We start from the raw sequence: 13,160 nt of genomic DNA, 5'->3' as shown, positions 1-13,160 counted from the left end.
TTGAATCTCAATGTCTTGATCTACCACTTGTCCCATGCCTTTGTCCCCCTCAGTATGCCTGCTATGCCATTGGTAAGGACGTGCAGGCCATGAAGGCCGTGGTGGGAGAGGAGGCCCTCACCTCCGATGATCTTCTCTACCTGGAGTTCCTGCAGAAGTTTGAGAAGAACTTCATCGCTCAGGGTGAGACAGATGAGACTCAACCTATGACCGTAGCACCACAACCAGAGAGCATGCCTAGTAAAAATCTAGTTGTATGGCATGGTTTAAATCAAAAGGTGAAAACAGTGGCATGGCATTCTCCCGGGGTTCAGTATTTGGTAACGGAATGAATGGGTGTTTTGGCAGGCTTTTCACACCGTTAACTGAGAGGCATTATGCTTGGCCAGGTCATTGACACACTTGCTCGGAGATCTTGTCTGTAGATTTTATTTACATGTTGCATTAAATATTAGATATTATACATTTGCCACCATGGCTTATGTTTGTCTTACCTTTTATTGCACAAATTCCTTTAAATCATTGACTGATCAAGTGTTGCCCGAGGTCTTTGACCTTATTACTCCAAAATTCTGCCTGCGTAGCGGTATCATTCAAGTGTGATATTAAAATGGAGATTGATTTTGCCCAATGACATTGAAAAATATTGTAGTATTATTTGATTAATAATATTTTGTTTGCATGTTGAATCACATATCAGCTAATTAAGGTTTGTTAGATGTTTCTTAATAAACCATTTTGTTTTGCATGTCATTAATTGCCGATATTATCATAAAATGTTGCATCGCTGGGTTTTGAAATATATTTTACTGTGATCTGCCAGCTCTTGGCTCTAGCAAAGGATGTATGAATGCTGCATGCTGTTTATTCTTCTTTCCTTCAGGTCTTTGTTAGTAAAAGTTCATGTTCAATGCCTTCAGGCATGATCATTTTTATCAGCAGAGGGAAATAAAAGCCAATGGCAAACTTCATGTCAGATACATAGATGTATTTTTTCCCCTCAACACCTTGGTGACATTCAGCGATAATGTGTGCATGTCGTCAAAGCATTATGCCAAACCTATTCTCACACTTGTCCTTGGATTGATGAGATTGCTAAAGGAAGGATTTGTGAGCAAATCTCTCCAGCCTTGTGTATAGTGAGCCTGAATTCCTTTTTTAACATGAGTCAAAGCCTAATGCGATCCATTATAATGAGAATCTCATTAGTATTGAGTCTACTGACGTGAATTGAAACCTCAAATCGAAAAAACCTCGCTCCATAGAAGTAATATGAAATGCAAGTATCATGTCAGACTTTTGCGTCTTCTCTCTCAGCTGAAACAGACAAATGGGGCCGTCTTTTGGGCGACGAACAAGTGCCTGCCGTTCAGTCTTGTCCTTCAGATAATGACATTACAAAGCAGGGATTGCACTATTGTAGGCTATGCTTCACAGGGAGCTAATGCTTGTAATCCTGTTGTGACACGATATGATTATTGACTTAATATCTAGCCTAACAATTATCTCTTTCCGACAGAGTAAGCTGTGATGTATTGGGGGGGGAAATTTCAGAAATGTTAGCTCCATGACCTGATGTTGACCATGGCACCTACAACATGTGTTCTGAAAAATATCACGGAATCACTGGATAATATTGTTGTATTCATACTCTTACTAAAACCTCTGAATAAAATATTCAATTAGAAATTAGTCATCACATGGAATATTGTCAAATGTCATAGCGTTCAATATCTAAAACAATGTAACCTCACCCCTCAGGCCCTTATGACAACAGGACTGTGTATGAGACCCTGGACATTGGCTGGCAGTTACTCCGAATCTTTCCCAAAGAAATGCTGAAGCGGATTCCCCAGAGCACCCTAGCTGAGTTCTACCCCAGGGAGTCTGCAGCTCGTCACTGAGCGCCCCTCGACTCAGAGATCAGAGCAATAATCTCAGCTCCCTCTGTAATGTACTGTATCTGTGTCCGACTATCTCATTTTATTTAGAGATTTAAGCTTACCCTTAAATCAAAGAATGATCCTGTTATTTATTGGGGAATGTTACAGTTGGATTTTGTTCATTGAATGTTGTCCCCACCTAAAGTAAAATAAACTTTCCAAAAAGGTAAAACATCCTATACATTTAGATCTCAAAGGAAGTTGTGTGTTCTCTTTCACATTTCAATGGTTTAAATTTGTCCAATATGTTTGTTACTGTCACCCTGAAAATAGCACTTCAGTCACTTATTTCAGATGGTGGGGCAATTACTGTCAAATTATAGGACTTCATCAAACACCCAGGAGGTCTGAAAGTGACATGACATAGGTTCATTTATTACACTGAACATCATTGGTACTTAAATGTTTACTTGTATAGGCTTCAGGTAAGGGTTTCGATATTGGACAAACTTTTGGCCTACTTGAAATTGATTTATATTGTAGATGTCGAACTTTGTAGACTAATTGCTTATTTATTGGCCTCTAATAACTATTGAAAGAAAATTGTTTACATGGTTTGTTATTGCTATATGTATGTGCTGTTAAAAGAATAATAAACATTCCTCTGTTTCGTTGTTAATTGTCTTGTTCGTTTGCCGAAATCATCTCTGTATTATGGTTCTTCTGTTTTCCTGTCCATAAATAAATTATATTAGAACTATGAAGGATATGACGTGTTTGATTTTGTATGCAATGTCAGGTGGGATTACAATGTTATTTAAAGGGGAAATCTGCAATTCAAACAGCTGCTACCCTGCCACTGATTTGGTAAATAGCTTAGGCGTGGGGCTTTAGAAATGTGACCGCTGTCAAATTCATAGATAGAGCTATGGATGCACGGGTGGGCGGGCTGTCCATCCATGATAATACAATTATAGTCTTAACCATGTTTTGAGGCTATACAGTGTTTGTTTACAAATATGATGGGTTAAGACCAATTAACGAAGCTCATGAGGCATTTATAAGTCATACCTTTCAAGAATCAATGGGTATATATGAATTTAAGAATCTCAAAAGGGATATAGCAACAGCAGATTGACCCTTTTTAAGGTTGATGGGACACACACTTGTAGTAGGGCTTAGTAGTGACTCAGCAAAAAAGCCAAATCGAATAATATTTTTTTTATATTACGTGTCTGAGTCATAGACCGTATATAGGCCCAAGTTAACAAAAACATGCACTCGTATCCTAGATCAGACCGGAGGTTGTAAAATATGGCCAAAGGTAAGTCTTGTACATAGGCAGAAAGGAAGAGGCCTAGCGAGAGCGTCCACTCCCATTAAAATCTGTCCACGTGGAAATATATAATATAATTTCTCGCAATAGCGGCCCCAGAGGAACTAACTAAAATAAAACTATACTGAACAAAAATATAAATGCAATATGTAAAGTGTTAGTCTGTTTCATAGAGCTGAAATAAAAGATCCCCAACATTTTTGCGCACAAAAAGCTTATCTCAAATTTGTTTACATCCCTTTTAGTGAGTATTTCTCATTTGCCAAGATAATCATTCCACCTGACAGGTGTGGCATATCAAGTAGCTGATTAAACAGCATGATCATTACACAGGTGCCCCTTGTGCTGGGGACAATAATAGGCCACTCTAAAATGTCCAGTTTTGTCACACAACACAATGCCACAGATGTCTCAACTTTTGAGGGAGCGTGCAATTGGCATGCTGACTACAGGAATGTCCACCAGATCTGTTGCCAGAGAATTGAATGTTAATTTCTTTACCATAAACCACAAACTAAACTTCCGGCTTAACAACAGCAGACAACCTGTAACCACGCCAGCCCAGGACCTCCAGCTTCTTCACCTGCTGGATAGTCTGAGACGAGCCACCCAGACAGCTGATGAAACTGGGTTTGCACAACCGAAGAATTTCTCCACAAACTGTCAGAAATCATCTCAGGGATTCTCATCTGCCTGCTTGTGAACTTCACCAGGGTCTTGACCTGACTACAGTTCGATGTCGTAACCGACTTCAGTGGGCAAATGTTCACCTTTGATGGATTCTGGCACACTGGTGAAGTGTGCTCTTCACAGATTAATCCCTATTTCAACTTTATGGCATCCAGTGGGTGAGTGGTTTGCTGATGTCAACATTGTGAACAGAGTGCTTTGTGGTGGTGCAGTTATGGTATGTGCAGGCATAATCTACGGACAACGAACAGAATTGCATTTTATTGATGGCAATTTGAATGCACAGAGAAACCGTGATGAGATCCTGAGGCATTGTCTTGCCGTTCATCCACCGCCATCACCTCATATTTCAGCATGATAATGCACAGCCCCATTTCGCAAGGATCTGTACACAATTCCTGGAAGCTGAAAATGTCCCAGTTTTTCCATGGCCTGCATACTCACCAGACATGTCAGCATGTTTGGGATGCTCTGGATTGACGTGTACAACAGCGTGTTCCAGTTCCCACCAATATCCGGAAACTTCGCACAGCCATTGAAGAGGAGTGGGACAACATTCCACATCTTTCAGAACTAACCTGCTCCAGGGTAGGCTAACTCCACTTACCCTGAATGAAATTACTGAGCCGTGTGTTGAGGACCAATGAAATCAGATTCCCTCCCTCTTGCAAAGATTGCATCATCATCCCCTTAATTTGAGGAAGGCAACTGGTTAAATATTGTATTAATTATATTGTACATATACACATACATACTAGCTACTACTTTGAAATATTGTTACCCCAACTGAGCGTATGATGTCAATGTAGTGTGTCTGAGGTGCCCTCTGAATCACCTATTTGGAACACCGTGAATGCACATTATTCACCCCATTATTCACCCACTCAACCCCAAATTCCAGCTCCTTCTCTCTGGCTGCAGGTACAAACTACCTAAGGTAAAAAAACAAATAGGGCCAAGTATTATTTTATTCCGAATGCAATTCTGCACTTTAGCGCTTGTACTTTAACTATGAAATTGCACTTACACAGACTACTGCTTGCAAACATCTTTTGCTATTTGTTATTGTTTTATTATTATTTTTTATATGTTTTATGACTGCTGCAAAATGAATTGCCTCTCTGAGGACATTAAAGTTTTCTGAATCTGAATGAAGTGTGAAATCCCAGCAAAAATGAATCACTGCATTCTGAGATAGGATGCGTTTGGGTGTAGGGTGCTAGCCAGCATGATGTGTTAGAGCAGCAGTGTTGAGTAAGCACATGTGACCTGAATGTTGTACCCTAAAGGAAATAGTACTTGACCTGGTTTGTAGGTTGAAATATGACTGCACAGTGCCTCACAGTAGGGTACCTACTAAGCAACCAATGCTGATTATGTTACATGTAAGTCAGAGTTATCCTCAACTGCAATTAGTACTAAAGGTATAGTAGTAGACTTTTATCATACCACTGTGTAGAAATATCACACTGGGCTAGTGAGTGAGACAAAGATGCATTATTGTGGCGGGGTTTAGAATTGTGGCAGACATGGCTTGGGAGACCAGGGGGCAAATTCAACCAGTGTCATTTCCCTACATTTCTCCAGATTGTGGTTGATTTAGCATGGCAGACAAAACAAGCAAAAATGAACTGCCCTGGATATATGATACTTCTCAGGACTCACTGAACTAACTCGATTATCCACTGCCAGGCTGGTCTTACTTTTAAGAGGGAAAATAGAACATTCATTGTGTTATCATATCAAATTAAACTACTGTTGTGATGAAATCTCAATCTCATGAAGTGCACTCTTAGAAAAAAATACTTCCAAAAGGGTTCTTTGGCTGTCCGCATAGGAGAACCCTTTTTGTTTCCAGTTAGAACCCTTTTGGATTCCATGTAGAACCCTCTATAGAAAGGGTTCTACCTGGAACCAAAAGGGTTCTTTCTACCTGCAGCCAAAAAGGGTTATTCAAAGGGTTCTAGAAAGCACCTTTTTTTCTAAGAGCTTTTTTTCATTGTGCCTTAGGACCATCAATGTAGTCTGACTTTGGATGATTTTGCTTTTCTCATTTCACTTTAAAGCTATATGGCAGCGGTTTATATAGCACTTGTTAAGGTTCACATAAGGTTTATTCATATTGGGAAGCTTTATTACATAGCCCATCATCCTCATGACCTCAGCTTCTCTCCCTCTGAATATTTAACTCAGATTGTGTTTAAGTGGAGTCTGATCTTGCATTGACTGGCTCAGTGAAAGTAGGCCACTAATGAAAAAGAAAAAGAGATATTGTCAAAGTGTTTTGTTCTCTTTTGTGCTTTTGGTCATATCAGTGTCAACGGATGCAGGCAGCAAGAGACGAGGCAGTCAAAAAGTGATTGACAAAGATGATTGAGCTAATATTAATATGATATTCTTACATATCAGATTGATATTGTTTTCCCCCTGGCAACATTTGCATCATATTGGAAACTAGTCAGTGATTCTAAAGAAGGGAATGTTGTGACTGTTAACACATTCAGTTCTGTTGTGTAGTGTTTACTGATAGCATTCTCTGCCAACTATCAACCACAAAATCTCTGCTGCTGTGACCTTTAAAACCTGGACTCGCTGTGAACTGTGTATGTTTGACGTTTACCTTTGGTAAAAAGCACACCCTAGCACAGATTTATTTACTCTTGCTGCCCCTTCTGTCAATGCAAAATGTATTCATCTTTAGTTTAATAGAGAAACATACATTAATTGGATTTTCTTTTGTAAATGCTAGTGTACAGAATGCAAAATGACACCTAAAGCATCTCTGCCACTTCTCCTCTTTTACTTTTTCACATACAAATACAAATGTGCTTGAAATACAATGTATTTCTGTGTTATTTTGCAGGGACAGTTTTTCTTAAAACCAAAAAATGCATCACTCAAGCCAGTGATTTTGATCGCTGGAATTTTAGGAAAATATCAAAGATATTTGAAATAATTGTTCTTTGTAATCGTTGCAGTCGAAGGATTTTTATCTGAATAAATGTGGCCTTTGCTCATACATCCAGTGTTTCTGCAGTCAAAAAACACATATTGTGTTTGACTTCCACTTTAAGAGGCTGCCTTGCTATGCCAAGCAGCTGCATATTAGGACCTATTACGTGATTTCATAGCTCTTAGAAAATTGCTCCTATTCACGACGAAACACCGGGGCTACAGAGGGAGAGAAAAAAATCCCCCCAACACACAATCATGTCTTTTCAATTGACGATGGCAAGGTTGATGACAACATGACCATTGTGCTATAATGATAACACCACAAAGGCATCTGCCCCCTCATCAAGGCTTCCGTACGGCTGCAGATACAATTTAATTCACTTCTCTGTCTGCGCTGATACCATTATGCAGCACGTCGACACAGGGGTAATCACTGTCTTCCCCGATAGGAGGGAAAAGAGGGTAGAAAAAAAGATGGACTGATGATGGTGAGGCCAAAACTTACAATTAAGACTGCCAATTCTGATGTGTCAGAACCCCTGTCACCCCGCACTTGTTGTCACGCCCTGACCGTAGAGAGCGTTTTTTATTCTCTATTTGGTAAGGTCAGGGTGTGATTTGGGTGGGCATTCTAGATTATGTATTTCTATGTTGGCCTGATATGGTTCCCAATCAGAGGCAGCTGTCTTTCATTGTCTCTGATTGGGGATCATATTTAGGCAGCCTTTTCCCACTGGGTTTTTGTGGGATCTTGTTTTTTGATTAGTTGCCTGTGAGCACGCCATTTGCTTCACGTTTCGTTTGTGCTTTATCGTTTTTGTTTGGTGAGTTTCATTTATTAAACGATGTGGAACTCTACGCACGCTGCACCTTGGTCTCCTTCTTACGACGTACGTGACAGAAGATCCCACCAAAAATGGACCAAGCAGCGTGGCCAGGATGAGTGGACATGGGAGGAGATCATGAGTGGAGCAGGGCCCTGGACGCGAATTGGGGAGTATCGCCGTTCAAGGGAGCAGATGGAGGCAGCAAGAGTGGAACGGCGACGATACGAGGAGTTAGAACGACAACGGAAGCCCGAGAGGCAGCTCCAAAAATAAATTGCGGGGGGCACACGGGGAGATTGCGGAGTCAGGGTTTAGACCTGAGCCAACTCCCTGTGCTTACCGTGGGGAGCGTGTGACCGGTCAGGCATCGTGTTATGCAGTGATACGCACTGTATCTCCAGTGCGTGCCCACTCTAGCCCGGCAAATGCCGGCTCCCCGCATTTGCCGGGCTAGAGTGGGCATTCCTGCCAGGACGGGTTGTGCTGGCTCAGCGCTCCTGGTCTCCAGTACGTCTCCTCGGTCCAGGATATCCTGAGCCGGCTCTACGCACTGTGTCGCCAGTGCGCCTTCGCAGCCCAGTGCGTCCTGTGCCAGCGCCCCGCACTTGCCGGGCTAAAGTGAGTATCCAGCCAGGACGGGTTGTGCCAGCTCTACGCTCCAGACCTCTAGTGCGCCTCCATGGTCCAGTATATCCTGCACCGGTTCTACGCACCAGGTCTCCAGTGCGCCTCCACAGCCCAATACGTCCTGTGCCTGCTCCCCGCACTCGCCCTGAGGTGCGTGTCACCAGTCTGGTGCCACCTGTCCCGGCTCCACGCACCAGGCCTCCAGTGCGCCTTCCCAGTCCAGAGCTTCCGGCGACAGTTCCCAGTCCAGAGCTTCCTGAGACGGCCCGCAGTCCAGAGCCTCCTGAGACGGCCCGCAGTCCGGAACCTCCTGAGACGGCCCGCAGTCCGGAACCTCCTGAGACGGCCCGCAGTCCGGAACCTCCTGAGACGGCCCGCAGTCCGGAACCTCCTGAGACGGCCCGCAGTCCGGAACCTCCTGAGACGGCCCGCAGTCCGGAACCTCCTGAGACGGCCCGCAGTCCGGAACCTCCTGAGACGGCCCGCAGTCCGGAACCTCCTGAGACGGCCCGCAGTCCGGAGCCTCCTGAGACGGCCCGCCGTCCGGAACCTCCTGAGACGGCCCGCGGTCCGGAGCCTCCGGCGGCGGTCGGCGGTCCGGAGCCTCCGGTGGAAGTCGGCGGTCCGGAGCCTCCGGCGGCGGTCTGCGGTCCAGTCCCTCCGGCGACGATCTACGGTCCAGTACCTCCGGCGACAGTCCGGGTCCTCCGGCGACGATCCACGGTCCAGAGCTTTCAGTGACGACCCCCGAAATAGAGTCGCCACCGAGGATGGCGGATCCGCGAGCAGAGCGGGGTCTACATCCCGCACCGGAGCCGCCACCGAGGCTAGATGCCCTCCCGGACCCTCCCCTATTGAGTCAGGTTTTGTGGCCGGAGTCCGCACCTTTGGGGGGGGGGGGTGTACTGTCACGCCCTGACCGTAGAGAGCCTTTTTTATTCTCTATTTGGTTAGGTCAGGGTGTGATTTGGGTGGGCATTCTAGATTATGTATTTCTATGTTGGCCTGATATGGTTCCCAATCAGAGGCAGCTGTCTTTCATTGTCTCTGATTGGGGATCATATTTAGGCAGCCTTTTCCCACTGGGTTTTTGTGGGATCTTGTTTTTTGGTTAGTTGCCTGTGAGCACGCCATTTGCTTCACGTTTCGTTTGTGCTTTATTGTTTTTGTTTGGTGAGTTTCATTTATTAAACCATGTGGAACTCTACGCACGCTGTGCCTTGGTCTCCTTCTTACGACGTACGTGACACTTGTACACTTCCAGGCCTGTTTATTTACCATGTCTACCAGCAATTATAATTAACGTGTAATTTAGTTCAAGATGTCCTTTTTCTGGTGTTGAGTGAGTTGGGCATTATGGATTTTATGAAAGATAAGAGCAAGAGAGGTGGGGATGAAACTGGCAGCTAAGTGCTGTTGAATGAATGACGTGGAGAGGGTGCAGGAGGAACTTTGATATCGCAGCCACAGACGTTCATCAAGTTTTAATTAGGTGTCATTGGGAAGGGAACGGCCTGTGTTAACGGCATTAATTCCTATTTTTCCCCTTCGACCACAATGTTTAATTAGTTAAGTGGCAGTAAGACTCTTTCACTGGGGTTTGTGATTACGCCTGCACATTATGTCAATGGTTATAGTATTAAGTGTGTCTCTGAATGTTTCTGTTTTTATAACAACTCACTGGCTAACGTGAGATTTTATACTTCAATGTTTAAAAAGTCTATCATCAGGGACTACATTTTTTTCTAAATGTGCTAAAAAATGTCCTTTGTTTCCATCAACAATTCATAACCACTCTGGTGATAAGATCTATTATGTTTCTATAATAATTTGCCTTTCTGACCTTGAGCACCCAATGACATTAATTACATTGTAATAAAATGCACCCATTGTTGCAGGGTGGTTATTTTCTTTGACCTTTGTATAGTGGTCTCAAGTAGTCTCAAATGTGTTTAAGTAGTTCCGCTGATGTTGTGGTTTTCCCAGAAAGCAAAATTGGTAACCTCAGTCGCAGTGGTAATATTAGTTCACCTTATAAATTGAAAAGAGAACATATGTGGTTCATGGCAAAGCTTTGACATAACAGAAAACGCAAACATACATACTTATATTGTCAAGTTTGTCAAGTACATTTCTTAGTAAAGTTTCAGATTTCACAGTAAGGGAGTCTACAGAAATGCTAATGTTTCTGGTTGTTTTGTAAAGAGCTCATAAGAAGTGCACAAAGCGTCAAAGTCCTAGTCGTCTCATCCTTAAGCGTTACCTCTGTCCTTCAGATGTAAAGCTAATTGTGAAAGCAACTGAACATGACCAACCAAAGACATGTAAAAAAATGAATCCGTATGATATTCAAGATTGAAACATAAAGAGATGAGTTCCAAGAAGGTGAACCTTAGGATCAGACAACATGGTAACATTTGTGTTGTCTACAGTATGCCAACAACAAAGCTACTGTAGGTCTACCTCTGTAGTGTAACTCTGCTATTGATCCAAATAAAAAATAGATATAGTCCTTGGGCTCCAATTCAATCAAATTGTTCTCATCACATGCTTTGTAAACAACAGGTATGTACATTAACAGTGAAATGCTTACTTACGGGCCCTTCCCAACAATGCAAAGAGAGAGAAATAATAGATAAGTAAAACTCGTAATAATAGAAGTAATAATAAATACATAATGAGTAACGATAATGTCACGTCCGTCGTTGAAATGATCGAACCAAGGCGCAGCGTAAGTAGAGTTCCACATATTTATTAACGGTGAAATTCCCAAAAAACAACAAAGAATAAACGAACGTGCAGTATGTGGCGCACAAAGGCAACTCAACAAAAACAAAACAATATCCCACAAATGTAGGTGGGAAAAGGACCACACTAAGTATGATCCCCAATTAGAGGCAACGGTCATCAGCTGCCTCCAATTGGGAACCATACTCACACCAACATAGAAATACAATACTAGAACACCCCCTTGTCACGCTCTGACCTATTGCACCATAGAGAACCCCAAGGGCTCTCTATGGTCAGGGCGTGACAGATAACTTGGCTATATACAGTACCAGTCAAAAGTTTGGACACATCGTCAAGGGTTTTTCTTTATTTTTACTATTTTCTACATTGTAGAATAATAGTAAAGACATCAAAACTATGAAATAACACATATGGAATCATGTAGTAACCAAAAAAGTGTTAAACAAATACAAGTATATTTTATATTTGAGATTGTTCGAAGTAGCCACCCTTTGCATGATGACAGCTTTGCACGCTCTTGGCATTCTCTCAACCAGCTTCATGAGGTAAACTGGAATGCATTTCAATTAACAGGTGTGCCTTGTTAAAAATACATGTGTTGAATTTCTTTCCTTCTTAATGCGTTTGAGCCAATCAGTTGTGTTGTGACAAGGTAGGGGTGGTATACTGAAGATAGCACTATTTGGTAAAAGATCAAGTCCATATTATGGCAAGAACAGCTCAATTAAGCAAAGAGAAATGACAGTCCATCATTACTTTAAGACATGAAGGTCAGTCAATCTGGGCGGCAGGTAGCCTAGTGGTTAGAGCGCTGGATTAGTAACCGAAAGGTTGCAAGATCGAATCCCCGAGCTGACAAGGTAAAAATCTGTTGTTCTGCCCCTGAACCCACGGTTTCTAGGCTGTCATTGAAAATAAGAATTTGTTCTTAACTGACTTGCCTAGTTAAATAAAAAAATGAACAAATCTGGAACATTTCAAGACCTTTGAAAGTTTCTTCAAGTGCGCTAGCAAAAACCATCAAGCGCTATAATGAAACTGGCTCTCATGAGGAGGAAAGGAAGACCCAGAGTTACTTCTGCTGCAGAGGATAAGTTCATTAGAGTTAACTACACCTCAGATTGCAGCCCAAGTAAATGCTTCACAGAGTTCAAGTAACAGACACATCTCAACATCAACTGTTCAGAGGAGACTGCATGAATCAGGCCTTCATGGTTGAATTGCTGCGAAGAAACCACTACTAAAGGACACCAATAAGAAGAAGAGACTTGTTTGGCCAAGTAACATGAGCAATGGACATGAAACCGATGGAATACATATTTGAGATTTTTCTATCCATCCGCCGTGTCTTTGTGAGACACAGAGCAGGTGAACGGATGATCTCTGCATGTGTGGTTCCCACCGTGAAGCATGGAGAAGGAGGTGAGTTGGTGTGGGGGTACTTTGCTGGTGACACTGTCCGTGATTTATTTAGAATTCAAGGCACACTTAACCAGTATGGCTACCACAGCATTCTGCAGCGATACGCCATCCCATCTGGTTTGTGCTTAATGGGACTATAATTAGTTTTTCAACAGGACATTGACCCAAAACACACCTCCAGGCTGTGTAAGGGCTATTCGACCAAGGAGAGTGATGGAGTGCTGCATCAGATGACTTGGCCTCCACAATCCCCCGACCTCAACCCAATTGAGATGGTTTGGGATGAGTTGGACCGCAGAGTGAAGGAAAAGCAGCCACCAAGGGCTCAGCATATGTGGGAACTCCTTCAAGACTGTTGGAAAAGCATTCCTCATGAAGATGGTTGAGAAATGCCAAGAGTGTGCAAAGCAGTCATCAAGGCAAAGGGTGGCTACTTTGAAGAATATCAAATATAAAATATATTTAGATGTTTTTAACACTTTTTTGTTTACTACATGATCCATGTGTGTTATTTCATAGTTTTGATGTTTTCACTATTATTCTACAATGTAGAAAATAGTCAAAATAAAGAAAAACCCTTGAATGAGTAGGTGTGTCCAGACTTTTGACTGGTATTGTACATGGGATACCAGTTCCGAGGTGATGTATGGGGGTACGGGGTAATTGATG

The 13,160-nt window shown here is 42.6% G+C and overlaps 1 protein-coding gene across 1 annotated transcript in view; it reads left to right on the top strand.

Moving 5' to 3' along the window:
- LOC100136392 (V-type proton ATPase subunit B, brain isoform) overlaps positions 1 to 2,647 on the top strand; it is a 54,044-nt gene extending 51,397 nt beyond the window's left edge. The window contains exons 13-14 of the mRNA XM_014202781.2: positions 54 to 183; positions 1,762 to 2,647. Coding sequence (XP_014058256.1) covers positions 54 to 183; positions 1,762 to 1,904 — 273 coding nt within the window. The 3' untranslated portion in view covers positions 1,905 to 2,647. The remainder of the gene's footprint in view (positions 1 to 53; positions 184 to 1,761) is intronic.
- The last annotated feature ends 10,513 nt before the right edge of the window (positions 2,648 to 13,160 follow it).

The sequence above is a fragment of the Salmo salar genome, chromosome ssa01 (assembly GCF_905237065.1).
Source record: "Salmo salar chromosome ssa01, Ssal_v3.1, whole genome shotgun sequence".
NCBI classification, from domain to species: Eukaryota; Metazoa; Chordata; class Actinopteri; order Salmoniformes; family Salmonidae; genus Salmo; species Salmo salar.
This window is presented reverse-complemented; position numbering and strand designations above follow the sequence as displayed.